Source organism: Cervus elaphus, chromosome 27 (genome assembly GCF_910594005.1).
Source record: "Cervus elaphus chromosome 27, mCerEla1.1, whole genome shotgun sequence".
In the NCBI taxonomy this organism is placed as follows: Eukaryota; Metazoa; Chordata; class Mammalia; order Artiodactyla; family Cervidae; genus Cervus; species Cervus elaphus.
In genome coordinates this window covers 59,627,362-59,649,699 of record NC_057841.1, presented here as the reverse complement: position 1 = coordinate 59,649,699, position 22,338 = coordinate 59,627,362, and the positions used below count along the sequence as shown (strand labels likewise).

Genomic DNA, 22,338 nt, shown 5'->3' with positions numbered 1-22,338 from the left:
CTCAATCTCATGCTGCTGATTAACTCTGGAGAACCAGGGGTCACTGGTGCCTGCCTGCCTGTCCCTTGTGATTCAAGAAATCTAAGAGTGAGGCTAATGGGAAAATATGCAAGATCAATGTGTGAATGCAATTTTACTTTATTTTTAACATTAAAATATGTCCTCAGCCTCAGATAACTGAAAGAGCCATCTCCCCCACAGAGACTGTCCTACGTAGCATCATCCATCAGCCTTTTGCTGGTGCTTATTTCAAAAAGCTATGATGTTATTTATTAATTTTAAATAGAAATCAGTATTTTGTTGTGCAAAATCAGAGGTCAAAACAAGTAGGAAAAGAAATGATACTATCTCATTAATTTAAAAATACACCAAGTGGGCTTTATTCCAGGGATGCAAGGATTCTTCAGTATTCACAAATCAATCAAAGTGATATAGCATATTAACAAACTGAAAGATAAAAACCATATGATTATCTCAACAGATGCAGAGAAAGCCTTTGACAAAATTCAACACCCATTTATGATAAAAACTCTCCAAAAACCAGGCATAGAAGGACCATACCTCAACATAATAAAAGCCATATATGACAAACCCATAGCAAATTACCCTCAACGGCAAAAAACTGAAAGCATTTCCTCTAAAATCAGGAATAAGGCAAAGGTGCCCACTCTCACCACTATTACTCAACATGGTTTTGGAAGTCCTAGCCACAGCAATCAGAGAAGAAAAAGAAATAAAAGAAATCCAGATTGGAAAAGTAGAAGTAAAATTGTTTGCAGATGACATGATCCTCTACATAGAAAACCCTAAAGACACCACCAGAAAATTACTAGAGCTAATCAATGAATATACTGAAGTTGCAGGTTATAAAATTAATACACAGAAATCCCTTGCATTCTTATACACTGACAATGAAAAAACAGAAAGAGAAATTAAGGAAATAATCCCATTCACCACTGCAATGAAAAGAATAAAATACTTAGGAATAAATTTACCTAAAGAAACAAAAGACCTATATATAGAAAACTATAAGACACTGATGAAAGAAATCAAAGATGACACAAATAGATGGGGAAATGTAGCATGTTCATCAACTGGAAGAATCAATATAGTGAAAATTGTATACTACCCAAAGCAATCTATAGATTCAGTGCAATCCCTATCAAGCTACCAACTGTATTTTTTACAGAACTAATTTCACAATTTGTATGGAAACACAAAAAACTTCGAATAGCCAAAGTAATCTTGAGAAAGAATGGAACTGGAGGAATCAAGCTTCCTGACTTCAGACTGTACAACAATGCTACAGTCATCAAGACAGTATGGTACTGGCACAAAGACAGAAACATAGATCAATGAAACAAAATAGAAAGCCCAGAGATAAATCCATGCTCCTATGGACACTTTATCTTTGACAAGGGAGGCAAAAATAGACAATGGAGAAAATACAATCTCTTTAACAACTGGTGCTGGGAAAACTGGTCAATCATGTGTAAAAGAATGAAACTATTGTGAAGCAATTAGAAAAAAAAAAAAAGAATGAAACTAGAAATTTTCTAACACCATACACAAAAACTCAAAATGGGTTAAAGATCTAAATATAAGACCAAAAACTATAAAACTCTTAGAGGAAAATATAGGCAGAACACTCTCTGACATAAATCACAGCAGGATCCTTTATGACCCACCTCCCAGAGTAATAGAAATAAAAACAAAAATAAACAGTTCAGTTCAGTCGCTCAGTCGTGTCCGACTCTTTGTGACCCCATGAACTGCAGCATGCCAGGCCTCCCTGTCCATCACCATCTCCCGGAGTCCACCCAAACCCATGTCCATCAAGTTGGTGATGCCATCCAACCATCTCATCCTCTGTCATTCCCTTCTCCTCCTGCCCTCAATCTTTCCCAGCATCAAATAAACAAATGGAACCTAATTAAACTTAAAAATTTCTGCACAACAAAGGAAACTATAAGCAAGGTGAAAAGGCAGCCTTTGGAATGGGAGAAAATAATAGAAACAACTAATAAAGAATTAAACTCCAAAATATGCAAGCAGCTCATGCAGCTCAATACCAGAAAAATGAACAACCCAATCAAAACGTGGGCCAAGGAACTAAACAGACATTTCTCCATAGAAGACATACAGATGGCTAACAAACACATGAAGAGATGATCAGCATCGCTCATTATTAGAGAAATGCAAATCAAAACCAGAATGAGGTATCATTTCATGCCAGTCAGAATGGCCATCATCAAAAAGTCTAAAAACAATTACATGCTGGAGAGGGTGGGGAGAAAAGGGAACCCTCTTACACTGTTGGTGGGAATGCAAACTGGGTTAGCTACTATGGAGAACAAGGTGGAGATTCCTTAAAAAACTGGAAATAGAACTCCCATACGACTGAGGAAATACACTCTGCACACACACACAGGAAACAAGAATCGAAAAAGACACATACACCGCAATGTTCATTGCAGCACTGTTTACAATAGCCAGGACAAGGAAGCAACCTAGATGTCCATCGGCAGACGAAAGGATAAGAAAGCTGTGGTACATATACACAATGGAATATTACTCAACTATAAAAAGGAACACATTTGAGTCAGTTCTAATGAGGTGTATGAAACTGGAGCCTATTATACAGAGTGAAGTAAGTCAGAAAGAGAAACACCAATACAGTATATTAACACATATGTATGAAATTTATAAAATGGTAACGACAATCCTATATGAAAGGCAGCAAAAGAGACACAGATGTAAAGAACAGACTTTTTGACTTTGTGGGAGAAGGTGAGGGTAGGATGATTTGAAAGAGTAGCATCAAAACATGTATATTACAATATGTAAAACAGATGACCAGTGCAAGTTCAATGCATGAAGCAGGACACTCAAAGCCAGTGCTCTGGGACAACCCAGGGGCATGGGGTGAGGGTTCAGGATGGGGGACACATGTGCAGCCGTGGCTGATTCATGTCAATGTATGGCAGAAACCACAATGTTGTAAAGTAATTAGCCTCCAATTAAAATAAACTAATTAAAAAATTAAGTGATATAGTAAGGGCAGACCACAAGTTATAGTATTTTCTAGAATTACTATGTAGACTTTATATACCTTGCAGCCTGAGTAGGTTGTAATTATGTGTAAGAGCAGGGACAGATCTAGGTTCAAAGCCTGGTTATAGCACTAATTACACTGTTGCTTATTCTCTTTTAACTTCAGTTTCTTTGTCTATAAAATGGAAATGTTCATGCTTATTATTAGAATGTTGTAAGGCTTGAGTGACTCAATGTATGTAAATCCACAGTGACTGGTAGGTTCAAACATAGCAGCTATTACTAGTAGGAATAAAACTAATATTTTTATTGAAATAATTTTATTTCAAAAAAGTAAAAAATAAAAATACTACATGCAGTAAAACTACAAATACCTGGGCTCTTTAATTAAACACAATTTAAAATACCTTTGCAGCAAGAGGGACAAACCATAGCAAAATGATTTATTATAAATCAGAAGGGGGTGTGTGTGTATTTATATTTGTAATATTATCTTTTATATCATTCTCTGCTTTAAACTTTCAATGGCTTCCTACTCTGCTTATAATAGGCTGAAAATTCTTCCCTATGGACCTACAAGGTTAAACATGGTCTGGTTCTTCATTATCTCTCATCTCACTGGGAACCAGTCTTTGCATGCACCCCTGCCTCCACTGAGAGATGGTGAAGGACAGGGAAGCCTCGTGTGCTGCAGTCCCTGGGGTCACAAAGAGTCAGACACGACGGAGCGACTGAACAACCAGCAACTGTCCTGACCTCATCTGTCCTGCGTGCACGTTGTCTAGTCCCGCCCTCGCAGGTCCTTCTGCTGGACAGCCCTGGCTCAGACGGCCAAGGTGGTCTCCACTTTGCCTTCCACGTCCAGAATCCCAAGTCACATCCTCAGACATCGCATCCTAAGTCACCATCACAATCTCCCTTTCTCATCCTCAACCACAGCGTCCTGATTTATCTCCCTCCTTTCCTCTATTTTATTATCATGCTTATTTATGTATTTACCAGTTTATCATCCTATCACCTATAGAATATTACCTTGTGAGATCAGAGACTTGGATTTGCCTGCCACTGTATTCTTGGCGCCAAGAGCACTGTCGGGCACGAAGGAAGCATGAAGTAGCTGATTAATTCACCTGATCTACAGTAAACTGCTAAGGCCACAAAAATCCACCCTCACTAGGCAAAGTCGGTTATATTCTCTAGACTTTTTTCTAAGTCACACACACACACAAAGTCAGAGCTTACAGGGACTCTAAAAACAGAACTGTCCATACACTGCATTGTTTAAATGACAACCACCACAAAGACTCAAGACGTAGACATCCCAGGTCTATGTTCTGGCTTTGCTACCTACAAAGCCACGGGACCAAGGGCAAGGTCTTCACCTCACTGTGCCTCAGTGCTCTCACCCACAGAGTGGGGCAGTAACAGGAGCTTACAGAACTGTCACAATTAAATAGATCAACTGAGCTGGTACATAAAAAGTCCTCACAAGGGCTCCTGCCACACTTAACAAACGCCGGCTATTATCATCATCAGTCAACTCTACATTTTCACGTCACTTGTGAACACTGTCAATGTAGTGCTCTGTAATAAAGACAGGGCATTAGAAGATGAAAATTCACCTCCATGGAAATTCTCCAGCATGAACAAGATGGTAATCTCTGACAACAGGATTCGTCCTGGCACTATTCAGGTTCCCGCTGGATCCCATTCCCTGGAGAAAAGCCCAGGAGAGACTCCCTGAGAGTGTTTCTGGGAGAAAGCCATCTCAAACAGGTCGATAAAATAGGTGCTGCTACCTCCTATCCCAGGCCACGAGCATTCAAAAAAAATCTTTCGGTTACATAACAATTTCACCTTATAAAGATTTATTGCTTTAAACAGAACTGCAGTTACTTGACATATATGTAATGCGAAAAATAACTTTGTGGGCAAGTGAAAGGGAATGTCCTTATCAGGAACCTAGACTCAAAAGAGGGATGTGATGGCTAAAAGCACCCAAGCCTCAGACTAAGCCTCTGTGCCCCCGACTGCACCACAGAGCAATGTTGGAGACCTCTGGTCTGGTCAACCTGCAGATCGCTGGGCAAGTCACCGACCTCTGTGCACCCAGGGGTCCCCATCTGTAAAATACAGGGAGTAGACAAATTGTCTAAAGGGCCTCTAAGCTCCATGATACTGAACTCTGTACATGTGAGAGAGAACCATTACCCTGGTACCAGCTGGAATTATAGGAGGAGTGCTCATCATTTGAGTTACCTTCAAGTACAATTAAGATGACAAATAATAGCACTACCATCCCGATGACACCTCAGTGTAGGAAAGCTATAAATTCAAGTTAACCCTGGTTGCCTTGAGTGGCACCTGACTAAAATAAGAGAAATTCATGTTTTTAAACAGCTCTCTCTACCTCAGTGTGTTTTCCACAGATACAGAGATTTTGCATCTAGGAGGGGTGATGGGATGGGGCTCAAAGGTCAGGGAAGACACTGAGGGAAGAAGCAAGACAAGTTTCAGAGGTGTACATGGCAAACGCCTGCCAGAAATGTCATTCTGTTGTTAACACAAGTCGGAGCTATTTTTGTCTCTAAGTAATTATTAAGGAGAAGTCATAAATACTGTATGAACTTTTGGGGCAATGACACACAGAATTTAATAAACATGTAAAAACGACAGTGTTTCTTGAAAAAAAAAAAAAAGGACAGTTACAGTTAAGGTCACTTTTGGTGATACACTGGAGAAATAAAAGAGGAGCCTTGTTTCAGCTGCAGTACAGACATCAGGGGAGCAGGGCCACCTTCCTAAAATACAGCCTCTGCCCCCGCCACGTGCGTCATACGGCCCAGGTCTCCCCGGTAACACACATGTCATCATGGTCGCAGTCCCTGCTTAGTGAAAGCCACGGGCAGCTAATGCCAGCTAATGCCATGGACAGCAAAGACGCGCTTTCACAGAGCTGGATGGAAACCTGGTATCATCTACGTGAATACTCTCGTTTTATAGGTGAGACAAACAAGAGTCCTGTAAGGGATTACTAACTTATCAAGGTTACCAAGGCAACCTGCCCATCTCCAGGCTCCCAGTCAACTATTCCTGAGAGGTTTTTTAAAGCTTGACATTCGGAGACTTCTGTGGATAGAAATCTATGTTTTGTTAATTCTCAGATCTGCATAAAAGGTCAGACGACTAACCTTATTTACTCTCCCTGTTCCCTCCTCTTTTACTCACTCCCAACCTCAACAGTGGGCTTCCCAGATGGCGCTAGTGGTAAAGAACCTGCCTGCCAATGCAGGAGATGCTGGTTGGATCCCTGGGTCGGGAAAATCTCCTGGAGGGGGCATGGCAACCCACTCCAGTATTCTTGTCTGGAAAATCCCAGGGCGGGAGGGGCTAAGGTCCATAGGGTCACAAAGAACTGGACACAACTAAAGCGATTTAGCATGCATGCACACTCAATAGTAAGTAAAACGGAAAAAAAAAATATTAAAGATGAGTGGCATATTTGGAACAGAAGCCAAGGAAACAGAGGTCCCTACCATTCTGAACTCCCTGGGTCTATTTCTTATCCTCCCCTCCCCCCCTTCACAAATCAAACTGGGAGCACTGGCCTGAGAGCCAAGAATGAAAGTGAGTGAAAGTCAAAATCATTTTCTTTCATCTGGAAGCATTTGATAAAACACTGGGGAATTCATGATCAGAGGAGGGGAAAGAAGTCACTTTTCCTTCTCATCATGTCTCTTTACTCCTTCCTGTTTAAGGGCAAAAATGGAGCTGATGCTGGCCTCCTGGGGCCACTGTGGTCGCTGACGGGGGTACTGATGCTTTAATGCAGAATGCATCTCAGCTTCACACGACCCTCCCGGCCCTGTCTCTCTGTTTGCAGGGGCCTCCTTTGCTTGTCTCCCCAGCAGAATTCCAACCCGGACCATCCCAATGGCGCCCAAGGCCCAGCGGGGCACACAGTTGATTATCCGGGGACCCAACGGTGGGCAGTGGGCCGAGGACCACTGCTGTGAGTGCTCTGAGATGCTAAAGTGCATATAACTTGGCTTGTGTGTCTACCGACGGGTCTGCATTTAAACCAGAATAAACTGGTAGTGGGCTTGCCCTGACCCTCTGGTCTTCTGGGTAGGCTTCTCGAGGTCGGGGAGTTAACAGGTCTGAGTGAGGACAGCTCAGGAGAGACATTCCTAAGCACTTAAGAGCACAGTTTTACACTGCAAATGCCAGTATCCCCCAGCAAATGCGTTCAGGTAGGGGGAAAAAACTGAATCCTGACTGATAATTCTGGTTAGTGGTAAAGAATTCACTTGCCAATGCAGGAGATGAAAGAGACATGGGTTTGATCCCCAGATTGGGAAGATCCTTTGGAGGAGTGCATCGCAACCCACTCCAGTATTCTTGCCTGGAGAATCCCATGGACAGGAGCCTGGTGGGCTACAGTCCATGGTGTTGCAGAGCCAGAGATGACGGAAGTGATAGTACGCACATGCAAAACTTGCATGTGAGAATCCTTCCACCCCCAGTTCTCTCCAATAGGCAGAACTATCAGCTCAGGAGAAGGGAATTCAGAACCATACAGCTTTCACCTAAGCTGGGGAAGTCTGTTCTGATCTCAGCTGAGCCAACTAAGAGGGTGCCATATTGCCACATGTAGCTTTTAAATATAAATTTTAATGACTTGAAATAAAATGACAAATTCCCCATTCTTCAGTCACATTAGCCACATTTCAAATGCTTGACTAACACATGTGTTTATGGCGATGGTGGCCCTGCTGAGATACGTGAGGGAGGAACTTGCTTCACTGATTTTTCCTCAGAGATTAGAATCATGTCTAAATCAGCAAACATCCGTGAAAGGAATAAATCCGCTATCAGAGAATGGGGCTGTATGGAATTAATTAATAACCAGATACCCAATCTGATTCCTTAAATTCTGAGAAGGCCTGGTTAGCACTTCACTACCATAGGACTGCTCTGCACTACCTTCTCTCATGACCAATGAGACAACTTTCCTAAGTTCTTTCACCTAAAATTTGAGGATATTAAAAATCACTGAATCCACAGGCCATATAGCCTTGACAGTGGTCAAGTAGCTATTAAGAAAATAGCATCCATTATCTACCCACGAAATATATTCAAATGCTAGCATCCATTTTACATACTCACAGCTGTGTTATACAACATTAACTGTGCAATTTCCCCACGAGTGTCCTACACAAAGGATCGAACATACACTTGAGAGCACCTCAAATCCTGGGGCCAAAGCCGTGTCCACTGAGAACACGCTGGCTGGGATCCACTACTGCTCAGAGGATGAAGAATGCACCTTCACCTCTCCTCTTGCTTCCAGTGTGATCCATCTTGAGGACTGTCCTGGGCTCCACAAAGCCAGTCAGTTTTAAGGAGAAGACACGGTGGTCCAGGGCACACTCATCCTGGAGATTCAACACTGGGAGGCTCCATTACTCAACAGGCTCAGCTCATGGGCAAGTCCTCAGTCCTCTCTGAGTGCTCACTGTTCCACTCGTGAACCGGTTGGTTTCTCTTCTGGCCTGGAGCCCTTCCTTCTCTGAAAGTTCACTCTTGCCTCCACCCAACTCCAAAGGTAAAAAATATTCTCTCTACCGACTTAGTCTCTGAAAAGAAAACACTCTTCTATCCTCTGAGAGGTCCCCTCAACTTTCAAAACCAATCTGCACTCATTCTCTCAAACAAGGAATTGCTGGAGCAATCTGTTCAAAAATTCCAGCTGCACCTCTTAGGAGAATATCAACGCATAATTTGCCTTGACTGTGATGTGTGTGTGTGCTTTGATATTAATTTGGCTGTGCTGGGTCTTAGTTGCGGCATGTGGGATCTAGTTCCCTGACCAGGGATTGAACCTGGGCCCCCTGTATTGACAGCATGGAGTCTTAGCCACTGGACCACCAGGAAAGTCCCTGTGATGTGGTTTTTATGTTAGGGAAAAGGGTGGTTGGGGATACCCATGTAAGAAATGCCCAAGCAACCAACACTGTCTAAAAATGTGAAGTGATTACAGCTTCAGCCTGAAGAGCATGGAGGGAAGACCCACTGATGTAGAAATACATGAACAATCTTTCTGCACAAAGTGGGGACATCCCTATGCTCTCAACGGGACCGTAAAAGGACAATCAGTGTTCTGAAGGCTCATGGAATCCGTCTTGAGCATGACCACTTTCCGCAAGCATCTTGGAGCTTCAGGTTTTTATGCAGAAATAAACAAAGATATTCTAATGTTACTACTGCTGTTTCCAATCTTTGGGAAGGGAACGAGCTTCAAAAGCCTTTTGTCCTTAATAGCTCCCCTGAGTAAACAAGAATAAAGTGCTGGCCGTCACGGTCCTTCACAACAGATCTTCAAGAGCTTCCTAGGTAAGACGGTCTTTCTTGGTCTTTAATAGAGGGTGATAGCTACAGCTTCAACACAGTGGCAGGCTCATACTAGGTGGTTTGGGTCATTTTCGTTTATAGATAATTTATGCTATTTGCTCACATAGAGCATTTTAAAAAAATGCCCTTGGAAGGCAGAAACATTTGACTTAATTTTCTCTTAGTTGCTATTGTGGGGGTTTCCTTGGTGGCTCAGACGGTAAAGAATCTGCTTGCAATGCAGGAAACCTAGGTTTGATCCCTGGGTTGGGAAGATTCCCCTGGAGAAGGGAATGACTACCCAATCCCATATTCTTGCCTGGAGAATTTCACGGACAGAGGAGGCTGGCGGGCTACAGTCCATGGGGTCTCAGAGAGTTAGGCACGACTGAGCACAATGAGGAGGTGCTACTGTGGGCACTTCATGATGCGCCGGGGACGAGGTGGGGAGCTGGAACACGAGGTCATTCACCTTTCACCCAGGGAGGCCTTGGCCCCCCCATTTGATTGGTACTGGAACACGTGGGAGTCACCTTCCAGTTCAGTCATGGTCAACAGTCCCAGTCCTTTTGCTACACGTCTGAGCACAGAGGATTACTAGCAACAGCACACGTGCTGACCCAGGACAATTTCTGAAGCCAGAGTCTTTCCAGCTGACAAGTTCACTTAGAACCAACAGCATCTTTTCTTTTGTCTCTGTCACCGAGAAAGCCATAACCAAAGCCATGGAAACACAGTCTGTGTAGACGAAGCGCAGGAGAAACAGCGTGTATAATTCCAGACAAAGGGAACACACACGTGAGGAGAGCCGAAGGATGAACTTGAAAGCAAGGACGTTCCAGCGACAAAGAGAAGGGGTTTGGCAGAAGCAGGCAGCTGTTTTGTATGATGTGACAAAGGAAGATGAGATAAGAAAGTAGCTGGCGACACTGATAGGTATCTGTAGATGGTTCAAGGACACCTGGTTTTTGCAATTAAGTGATCTCCTAGCCTCTTGAAAGGACCACCTTCTAGAAGGGGTCAGGCTCACAGTATCTGTGCTTCATCTCAGCCTTCTCCACAGTGTGGAGGAAATACTGCCCTGAAAATAACCCTAAATTGCAGACAAACTGCCGTTCACTGCATGTGTTATAAAGCAGGCAACCGTTCTTACCGGGAGATGACTAAGGGGTATGTCCACCTGTCCCAGGAAGTCGTCTCGTGTCTGTTAAGAAGAGAGAAAATAATTAGTGTTTTCATCTATTCAGTGAGTGTCAACATTCTTAAACGTGTTTCTTTACAAATAGAGAAAGGTCCAGGGAGACCTTTCTGACCTGGGAGAGTGGTGGGGATGGGTTGAAGGCAGAGGCCCAGGTGAGCCACAGATGGTCGCTGCCTTGGAGATGGGTGAGCCCAAAGCCTCACACACATGATCTTTGGCTGCCAGACACCCTGCAAGGCATCGATCACCCAACAGACTAGAGACAGACCCTCTCTTGGACTTGGGGAGCAGGCGATCACCCAGGGAAGGGACACCTGGGACTCCAGAGGGCCTGGGAGCACAGCTGGCCCAGTTTAAAGAGAAGACGGTAAAGAAATGTTGGGGCCAATTTTCATGAATATTTATAAAGTGTAATAAATGAAAGCTCCTTGAGAGCTGAGTCTTGGGAAAGAGTATAGAGGCCAGTTACTAATACATCTTGTATATTACTTATTAAAAAATGGCCCTGAACTTTCAACCTAGTAAGTATACTGCTTCACAATCTAAGTTTGTGGATTATCCACTGGTTATATTTTTGGACACATGGTACTTCTTCCTACTACATCTACTGCACAGACCTCAATGAAAATGTATGTGGATAAGCTCACATGTGCCCTTTCAGGCTCTGGGAGTCATGGTAAGTCTTAAAGTCAGGGTCAGGGGCCCTGGCCTGGACCCCGGGGTGTCCAACAGGTCATATGATACAGTGTCCTGCTTTAGGGGCATCTGTGTCACAGCCCTGATGCCCAGATGGCCTGCAGTGTGAACTGGAGGAAACGTGACGATGGCTTCTGCTACCCTCGTCAACCTTGTCAAAACAAACAAAAACGCCCACATTCAAAATGCCTATGATAGTTAGAAAGTTCTTCACAGACATCATCAGACTCGTCCCACTACCAGCTTGAGGAAGAACCCAAGAGAGAATCCAGAGTTCCAGATTCCAAACTCTGGGCTCTATTTTCAGTCTTTACTGTGAAATTTTCTAATTTATAAAATGAACTTTTCAAATGCACTTGAAAAAAATTCTCCTCTTGCATTTAAAAAGTGGCAGCAGGTAAAATGTGAACGAGATTTACTGCAATGATTTGCTCCATACTTAGGATGTCCTTTCAAGTAATTTTAAAAATTTGATTGACTAGAAAGCTGTCTGTCTCCTCTAAACAATATGTGAAGGGTAACGAAAGATTAACATCACCACTGGCGAAGCGTGCCAAAGCCTGAGAAGAGTCCCCATCCTCCTTCTGATGAGGCTCTGTTTTCTCCTATTTCCTCAGATACATCTGCCTCTGCCCACCAGGCACAAGGCCGTAAGGTGCCAAAGACGTACAGCTTAACAAGCAACAGTCAGCACAGACATCTTCACTGTCCAATTAGGGAGCAGTCCCATTCTGAATGTGGCTGATTTAACTACAGTATAAATGTCAGTTAACTTCACTACTAGAAACGCAGAGCTGCCTGAGTCCTGACTCTAGACTGTGTGTCTACCCACCGAGAGTGATGAGGTTCTATCCTTGTCCCTCTCCCGGCTGGCTACTGGTGCTGAGGCCGCGAAGGAAAAGGACACGGGGAGACAACCATCAGGAGACAGTTTGATCCCAGAGCTCTGTTTCATAATCTGCTCTCTCTGGCTACCCTATCAACTGTTAACCTGAAGGACATCTTCACAAAAATTCACAAAACATCCACATGTCCGCGTTGTCTTGCGAGGGAGATGTTAAGACTTCTAAACCTATCAGATGAGCTCACCATCTGAATCCAGAGAGAGGCGCTGGCCCCTGGGGGCTACGGTGGCAAAGCAGGTGCGGTGTTAAGGAAACACCGAATCCTCAGTGAGCAGCTGCAGTGGGTGGGCACAGACACTATACGCCCATTTTACAGATGGGACCAGAGAGGCTCCTAGCTGGGTAGACTGGTTCCAGAGTCTGGGCTCTTAACCAATACTTTGTCCCCATCCCATTAACAGCAGGAAGACTTGGCTAGGCACCAGCCTTGGGCTTCTCATCAGGATGCCCGCCCTCAACAGTGTGGATGAGAAGGGGCTGATGACAACCTGGTTTATGAGGCTTTGGGGAGGACGGTTCTGCCTAAAATGCCCATCTGGCATGTCATCTTTAACAAAACCTCTTGTTCCAACTCAGCTCCATTCCTCAAAGGAGCAGTTTAATGGATCCCCACTGTACTTGCTGCAAAGCTAGATGGCTTCACTTGTACCTTAATAAGCTTTCTCATTACATTAAAAAGAAAAAAAAGACACACAACAGTTCCTATAACAGAAGAAGATGAGGCAACCTCACCAGGCTCTTATTTTCTGGTTTACATCAAGGGTCACGGTAATAAAATCATTTTAAAAATAAAATGGGGATCAAGTGTATAGAACAGCACATGGTCGAGAAGAATTGGCTTAAACAAGTGATTCGCCAGTCACTGGAACATGCTGGTGAGATCTAGGTTTCAAAACATCCCACTGTTGCCAGAACTACAGACCTTTCAAACAAGGTAGAATATTTAGATTAGTGACACTACACCAATGATAAAATGTACCTCCAATATCACTATTGAAGAGTGCTAGGAGTGAACCACAGAGTCAAAATACATGGCCTCTGCGCCAAAATGAGAAGCAGGGCTATTTCCAGGACACCTGGGGGGTGCTGGGTCCCCACCTGCGGGCCCTGGAGAGCCAAGGTTTGAGGCCATCACAACATCTTGAGGTCACCACTGCCACAGGACGACACCCTGCACCAATGTTATGAAAACACAATATTCAAATCATTTAAATAGTTTCCATTACAAACTGACTTCCACCAAGCATCATGTTAACTCTTGTTGTTGTTTAGTTATTCAGTTGTGTCCAACTCTTCAGTGATCCCATGGGCTGTAGCCTGCCAGGCTCCTCTGTCCATGGGATTTCCCAGGCAAGAACACTGGAGTGGGTTGCCATCTCCTTATTCAAGGCATCTTCCCGACCCAGGTATCTGCGTCTCCTGCAATGGCAGCTGGGTTCTTTACTGCTGAGCCACCTGGGAACTTCCCCTGTTAACCCCAAGTGCTTCAGTTCAGTCGCTCAGTCATGTTTGACTCTTTGTGACCCCATGAACCGTAGCACGCCAGGCCTTCCTGTCCATCACCAACTCCCGGAGTCAACCCAAACCCATGTCCATCAAGTCAGTGATGCCATCCAACCATCTCATCCTCTGACGTCCCCTTCTCCTCCTGCTCTCAATCTTTCCCAGCATCAGGGTCTTTTCAAATGAGTCAACTCTCCGCATCAGGTGGCCAAAGTATTGGAGTTTCAGCTTCAACATCAGTCCCTCCAATGAACACCCAGGACTGATCTCCTTTAGGATGGACTGGTTGGATCTCCTTGCAGTCCAAGGGACTCTCAAGAGTCTTCTTCAACACCTCAGTTCAAAAGCATCAATTCTTTGGTGCTCAGCTTTCTTTATAGTCCAACTCTCACATCCATATATGACCACTGGAAAAACCATAGCCTTGACTAGACGGACCTTTGTTGGCAAAGTAATGTCTCTGCTTTTTAATATGCTGTCTAGTGCTTACAAAAACCAAATTAGTTTCCACTTCACACAGTGCATACTGGCATTTCTTGTGCTCATTTTTAAGTGGTAAATGCTGTCAATTTCAACCTCAATTACCTGTCACGCTGTTCCAGAGGCTGAAAATGTGCAGGCTAGAAACACAATTATAAATGTTCCCTTCTGACAAGCCATCAGATATTTTCCCAACGTAATGACAATGCAAAATGGAGCCCTTGAGATGTGTCGCATAAGGGGAAACAAAAATCTATATTCTATTACTGGAAAAGTGAAATAAATATACTATCTTAGAGTTTGTGTTCCAAATGATGATTAACTATATATAGGCCCACTCTCCCCCATGCCCCTTTAAAGTAACTGTTCCTTTTTAAATAAGAAGGGACAAGGGTGCCAAGTCCACGGAGAAGTGTGTGGGAATGTCACTGGGCCCCAAAGCCTGGGGACCATCACAACAGCTTCAGGGAAACCCCAACACAGCCCTCGGGCATTTCTTCTAGTGCACACTGGGCGGGAGCTGCCTGCCTTGAAGTAGACACCAGGCTTAGCCGTCCTCACAAAATAAATGAGCATCAGTTTCTCAAAGAACACACCCATCCAAGAAACAACACAGACGGTTGGTCTTTAGGTTGGAACTGCACTTGAAGGATGTGATCTGAATCTTACTATGCGCTGATGACCACAGAGGTCACTGTACAAGTGCTAGGCTAGGACTATGCATTTCACATCCAGGCTGCAGGGGATCAGCGGGGCTCTGTGGGGAGAAGAGCCCCGCAAGTCAGGGGTGCTGGCAGGAAAAGCTTGGGTCAGGAAGGCTTTTCAGGAAAGGCTATATAAGAAAGGACTAGTGATTCTCAGAAGGCAAAATGACCCGCAAGTAACACAGGAGCTATACATGAAGGCAGTGTTTTTGTTTTTGTTTTAATTGGGAGTTGCAATCCCATTAGGAATTCATAAGAAGCATCAATGTAATGGAATAGAAAATATTAGAGTCTCACGTGAAATATAAGTACTGTTTCAAGTAATCTGTTTTAGTTACATACATATATGAATGCATGTACTAAGTTATCTTGTAAAATTCATTTAAAATGCCCTGTCACAATCACAAGTTTGACAGCCACTCAATGTTGGCAAATGAAAAGCATCCAGTGCTACCAATGTCACAGAAATCATTAAGGAGTGATGAGAAAACTATATTGAGAATTTCTCAAGACAAATGGAAGAGAAGTAGAGAGGAACCAGGCATCAGTCACAGAAAAGGAATTTAAAGAGTAAAGACATGGAAAGATTGTTGTTGGTTAGTTGCTAAGCCACGTCCAACTCTTTTGCAATCCCATAGACTATAGCCCCGCCAGGCTCCTCTGTCCATGGGATTTCCCAGGTAAGAACACTGCAGTGGGTTGCCACTTCCTTCTCCAGGGGATCTTTTCTGACCCAGGGATCGAACCTTAGTCTCCTGTCTTGGCAGGGGTATTCTTTACCATTGAGAAACCAGGGAAGCCCTATGGAAAGATTAGATCTTCATATATTATAAATCAAGGTAAGCCTCCCAGCTCTAGACAGCGAGACAGAAAAACAACCTTTGTTTTGCTGCTAAACCAGTAAATACGGCTTCCTGGTGAGACACACCACACAGCAGCCCCGACCAGACAGGGAAACAGGTTCTATTTTTAGAGTGACTTCTGAAGCATGGACTTTGAGTTATTTAAATAATGAATGGCTTGGCAAACTTTTGCAGAAGCTTTTAGACAAAACGTGACAAATGTAGTGATGCTCTTCAGCAGTCTACTGTCTGGAGAGTCACCTGGAAGTTGAGATGTACTGAGATTTAGGTGCTGTCTCATTCCTCAAGGGAGCATGAGACGCCTTTGCCGTCACGTCTGAAAGGATGGAGGAGTATCCTTTCTTGCACATCCTCCATGCACTCCAGCGTCTGTCCTCTGACAGCAGAGCTGCCGCAGTTTAGGGAGACAGCATAAGTTTGGTTCCATCCACCCCACACATCCCATGGTTCAACATTTTACCACCTGGTGCCTCTGACTTCCAAGCCTTTCTGACTTCGAAACTGTTTCAAAATACATGGTCAAAGTTACCTTAATCACACAGCCAGGTGGCATTCCACTAAAAAAATAAGTAAAAAGGTATAGTGATGACACCCCCTGAACACACGTGCTCTTACCAAAATCCACTCGACATGCACCAGAACACAAAACCCAAACAAAACTCAAGGGATTTTTTTGCATACAGTTTTCACCCCACCAGCCTCTCTGCCATTTAGTTTTCAGAGGTCAAGGCTGAAACCTCCCATTCACTAAAACAGAACAGGGTGTGTCCTGGAGACACCGGCTCTTATTTCTAACAACAAACAAGACCTCCCCATCAACAAGATGTCAGGGCAAACTCACAGGACTTTTATAGGCTCCCGTAAATTCACACTGGGTAGGCAGGCAGAACCAAACCTTGCTGGCTGGATGTGTGATCATGAGCGCCTCTATTTTAAGGGACACTCTGCTTGAAATTCAGAAGACAAAAACAGAGGTGGGGAGAGAGCACAGAACCATCCCGCTGGCAAAGACTACACAGGCTGAGCAGAAGCGGCCTGGCTTCAACAAGGAGCATGACCAGACCAAGGCAAACTGGGCTGAGAAGCCAGAGCTCTGGGGTCTCGGGGGGCTCCCCACTTCTCCAGGGGTGTCCTGCTTCCACAGAGGGGTGAGATGAGCTTGACACGCCCCCCCCCCCCTCTGGGGGAGGGGTGGTGGTGGTGGAGGAAGCTCAAGGGCACAGCCAGTCCTCTCCCCCCTCCAAGGGTGAGCATCTTGCAGTCCAGGAGTCAGCTGAGGGCCACAGGGATTACAGCCTTCTGCCAAATCTGATACTCTGAACTTACGATCCAATAAACTCTGGGAAAACAAACAATGGAGAAGAGACTTAGGAACCAGACGCGTGAAATGTGGGCAGCTCTGCTGAGGTCACTTCAAGCAGGGGGTCACCCACAGGCAGACTGCACCGCACTGTGCCCGGCCTGAAAGGTACAGACTTGGTGCCCTCACCACCTATGGATGGAAGCTAATCTGCACTGGAGAAATGTAACAGGAGCCACACCTAGAACGTGAAAACTTCTAAGTCCCATTTGAGAAAAATAAACAGGTGGAATTAATTCTAAGGGTATATTTTTAGTTGAGCCAAGATATTAAAAATATTATCATCTCAACATGTAATCAATATAAAGACCATTAACCAAGCCCCTGAAATCCGGCGTATGCTTCTCCCCTACAGCACACCTCGGTCTGGACCATCTGCGCTTCAAGTGCTCTGTAGCCGCGTACGGTGGCCATGGCGGCCACACCTCAGAGATGAGGGATGGGGGCGGGGCGGGGGCGGAAGTGACCGATTCTATCCGGGGTCAAGGGCGGGCGTGCCCTCATGAAGGAGGACATCTTCAGCGGGGTCAGAAGCAGGAGGCTGCCAGGGAGACAGAGCGGGGTGGAACGAGGGTGCCGTGAAGCTGGATCTGGGAAGAGGCTTGGGGGCCTGAAGAGAAGACCAGGGGAAGGGGGGGGCCTGGGGGCGGAGGGGAGGTGATGCGGCCCCACGCGGTGATGGGGGAGTACAGCACCCTGGGGGTGAGAGGCCACATGAGGAAGTGAGCGAGGGACTGCGTTTAAAAAGGTCCCAGGACAGCGGGACGGTGAACTGACTGGAGGAGAGGACTCTGGAGGGAAGTGTTTGGGGAGAGCGCTGAGTTGTTCAGATGAGACCTCTGCGAGGACCTGGCCCACGGGGGTTCGAGAGTGGGGTTGCTGGTTCAGGGCATCCCGCTCCCGGACCCTCCTCGACCGCTAGGAGGCTGTTTACCATGTGACCAGGGAGCGAGTACTGCGACCCGTGCGAGGTCCTGACCGCTGTGCCCACAGGAGCCAGTCACGGCCAGGGCACGGCCACAGGGAGAGCAACGGCTCAGAGGTGACAGAAGGCAATCCTGGAAGTCAGTGGAGGCAACGGCCAGGGACGGGGAGGGCCATGGCTGGGCTTGGGGGTGCCTCCCACCCAGGGCAGAGGGGCTGCCTACGGGGTGTGGGGGTTATCAGCCCCACCAGGCCACCCCAACATTCACCGCTATTCCATCTGTAAGGAAGCTTCCCCTCCAGCCCAGACGTGCTTGGTAACACAGGCTGCGGTCTACAGCTGTGTGTCATTTCAGAGAAGGGAGATGGCCACGGCCAGTCACCCCTGCCCGGCCTAGGGCCTGGCCTGCTGCTCTCTCACATCTGCCTCAGAGCTGCCCAGCTGCACAACAGCTCCCCACCAGCGGCCCTGACAGGTTCCTATCAGGCTAACTGATCTTTGTCAAAAATGCCCTTGGAGAAAAATCTTGGGCATCACTGTCATTCCTTGTGAAAGGAATGGTAAATTTGCTGAATATACTATCAATTTTTAATGACTACAACCTGCTGCAATAAGATAAACATTCACATATATTCTACCTGTTACAGAGCAAACTGACCCAACATTAAACTTCAAAGTTAAAAGGAAAATGTGTCACTGGGTTCATTTAATGACACAATACTGTGTCACTTTGGGATTCTGATCTGATCACACAAAGCTGTTTTCATTTCTCAAGATTTCAGGATATAGTGAGTGATTCTTCGCAGGGTAAGGGTCTCATTCCTTCTCTGGAGAAGTTTAAAAATCAGTTTTTCTGCAAGCAATTTGAACGACAGATTAAATGCATAGAGAACAAGAGAAAGTAAAGATAATTCTAGATTCTGTACTTGATCTGTGAACTTAGCTACCAATAAACTGATTTAATTATTTGATTCACAGGTACCTTCAGTAACCAAGATACAGTGTAAAAGAATGGTCAAGTGACGGAAGAAGGTGCCCCTAGGGACACCATGGGTTCAACGTCATTTTTATAGTTTGATTTCATTAACAAGTTTACTGTTAAAAGGTCTTCCTCATACTTCAAGGCATTTGGAACCAGCAGTCTGTCTCCTTGCTTAGCCGGACAGTGGAATATTGTCCTCAAGCAAAAACAGATCACATGGAACCTAAGTGTGGTGTGGTGTCTTTCTTAAAATTTTAATGAGTGATGACTCTGAACTAGAGCTAAATAGGCTTACACAAGGACACTGACTGACTTTCCTGGAGCTTTGGCATCCCAGGTAGTCCTGATAAGTCTCTTTCTGCATTGGCTGTGTTTTGGCTGAAATCCCATCTCTGGCCAATGGACTCCATCAAAAACTGCCGGCGGGACAGTTCCAGCCATACTCTGGTAAGAACTTCAAGACTGCAAAGAATAAGCTTACTTGCAGCTCATCAGTCATGTGTCAGAAACTGTTTCTGGCAGGTTGAGAAACCTGCCCAAGGTCACTGATCTAGTAAAGCGGCAGGCGGCATGTGAACCCAGGCAGGCTGGCTCTGGGGACTACGCTGTCACCAGCACCACAGGGCTAACCTCACAGTCTGTGCAGGCTTCCCCACCCCCAGAAGACCTTAGTCTGATGTGTTGCAGTCCCCAACTCCAAATCCTGTCAGCTTACATTTGCCAGATACAGTCCCTGCAATCTGTAAACTTCAAAGGAACAAGCTCTAGGAATACTATTTGTCATGTTCATATTTTATACACATTTTTCTCTCTTTACCTGTATTTTAAAATGAAAGTGAAATGAATAAATTATATGTTTGGAAGAGAAATGGCACGGAGCTGACTACTTCTTATTCTTTTACTAATCCCTTCCCTCTGCCCCAAAGCTGATCTCTTCAGACTGCAGCAGGCAGACTCTGAGGATAAACGAAGACTTTTCAGGGAACCTGGGCAGGGACAGTTTCAGAGAAATCATTTTCTTGACCCCTCCATATGGCCTTTTCCCTACCCTCGATCTGCCTGAGAACAGCCTCTGTCTCCTGCAGCCTTGCCCTTCCTAAATCACAACTCCCTTCTCCTGCTTTCCAAAGAGAGGTGTGCTTCTCCCACTCCCTAATCCCACCACGGCACAGTTTGCTGGGTATAAAAACCTCTGAAACCGAAATGAAGGACAGTGTGAAAAGGCCCAGCTCCCAAGCTGAGGGCACAGGAGAGAGACTCCTACTTTCCCTGGAAGAGGGGCTCACAGAATGACAATGTCTTGCACGTCTACCATCCATCCAACTAATTCTCGTTTGATTTAAGAGATGAAATCAGATGTTTAAGTGAGAGGAAATAAGCCTGATAAGGCTGGCTCAGGTTTAGCAATAAGCTCTGATTTGGTTAATTCAATTTTACAGCAGCTATTTTCCATAAAATAAAGAGCTGGGTCTATGATCACAAGATGAGAAAACCAAAATACTGGATATGTTATGAAATATATTTAAAGCACGCACACAATACTTCATACACTAAAAATTACATCTTTGGCAACTACTCGACTAATAACTTATTGAGTTACTGACAAATAATAGATGTCACCTTAAAACATGTGTGAGAAACAGTTCTTCAAATTTATTTATTACGGTTTACTGAGCAAAAAACATTTGGAGACTAGAGTTTAAAGCACACAGTTGATTATAAAGTCAGGCCATTAACTAGGTGGTTATTTAAAAAGTTTCCCTCAAAACTCATTAAGTATCTAAAGCTTCCTCCTCCAGGGCACAGGAACGCAGCCATAAAAACGAAAAAGCTTCTCCTTTGCACAATACACTGTTGAGAATAATAGCCTGGAGAGAAAGCCTTCAAAGCCTTGTGAAAAAATAAAGCAAATGTTTACTTGTACCTTTACATTATACCATTTAAAATAAGGCATTGGAAGGATGAGGAGAAATGTCAATTTAAGATCCCAGTAGGTGTGAATTTAAGACCAGAGAGGGGTCCTCTTCTCCTCGCTATAACCTGTAAGGACATCCTGGAAAGCGAGGCCCAACATCACCTCCTCCGCCTCCTCCTCCTCCTGGTCGTCTCTTCAGGATGGAGTACCAGCGACAGGTACCTGAGTAAGCCCTTCTGAGCAGAAGGAGTGGAGGTGACCAGGGGCTCCTGGCCTGGCTGGATGTTACCATCTCCTGGAGGCTCTCGAATCCCTGCTCCCCAGGCCTCACCTGAGACAATCACATTTACAGCAGAGAGGCCCCAACCCAGGTGAGTTTTAAAAGCTCTCAGCTCATGATTATTTGAGGCCTGGGCTGACAACCAGTGAGTAAATCTCTTGGTTCTCTTCCTTCTCAAAAGAGCAACTGTGATTACCTGTGACACTGGTAGAATTACACTGATTAGCAAACTGTTGATAAATGGCAGTCTCCCTTCCTTTGTGCCTCTGTTGTGCTCCCAGATGAGAACTAGCTGGATTGACTTACACATGCCTGGGCCTGGAATGTGGATGAGATCGGGAGGGGGGTGGGTTTCTGGCTGCCCCTGGATGGAACCCTACCCTCTGCTGATAGGGCTGGGATATTAACAGGAGCAAGACCCACGGGTGCTTGGACAAAGCACAGAGATCTCGCTGGTCAGGGCCAAGGGCTATCTGCTCGGCATTCTAATGCTGGGGCTGAAAAGACAAGTCCCATTTCAAAACAGAATTGAAGAATGTGATCCTTGGGAGCGACCTCAAAAGCCAGTTACTGAAAAGTATATGAGACTCACCTCTCTGTCCATCCCTCAAGTGGCTGCTCATCTGCCTGGTTTTGAACATCATCAGGGATTAGAAGCTCACTACCTATTGGGTTGGCTGAAGGTTTTGGACCCATATATGCCTAATGTCCCTTGTGGCTGGGCTTCCCTTGTGGCTCAGCTGGCAAAGAATCCACCTGCCTTGGTTCAATCCCTGAGTTGAAAAGATCCCCTGGAGAAGGGAAAGGCTACCTACTCCAGTATTCTGGCCTAGAGAATTCCATGGATTGTAGAGTCAATGGGGCCACAAAGAGTTGGACACGACTGAGCGACCTTCACTTATGCCTAATGTCCCATGTCTATCTAGAAACTGCTGAATAGCCAAAGGCAAGTTTCTCAATCACCAGCAAAGTTTGATCTTCTCATCTGTAAAACATGGACAGTAATGACTGTATTTTGCATAGTCACTGGTGTTAGATGGGACAATTAGATTCAATAACCTAGGACTTTTCACCCTC

At 45.1% G+C, this 22,338-nt stretch overlaps 1 protein-coding gene across 14 annotated transcripts in view; it reads right to left on the bottom strand.

The window, feature by feature from the left end:
* Positions 1-22,338, bottom strand: part of NEDD4L (NEDD4 like E3 ubiquitin protein ligase) — a 365,506-nt gene that overhangs the window by 77,592 nt on the left and 265,576 nt on the right. For all 14 annotated transcript variants that reach the window (XM_043889411.1, XM_043889412.1, XM_043889410.1 and 11 more), the window contains one exon: positions 10,601-10,651. Coding sequence is in view for 11 of the 14 variants with exons in the window: in XM_043889410.1 (XP_043745345.1) it covers positions 10,601-10,651 (51 nt within the window). In the remaining 3 variants the exon portion in view is untranslated. The remainder of the gene's footprint in view (positions 1-10,600; positions 10,652-22,338) is intronic.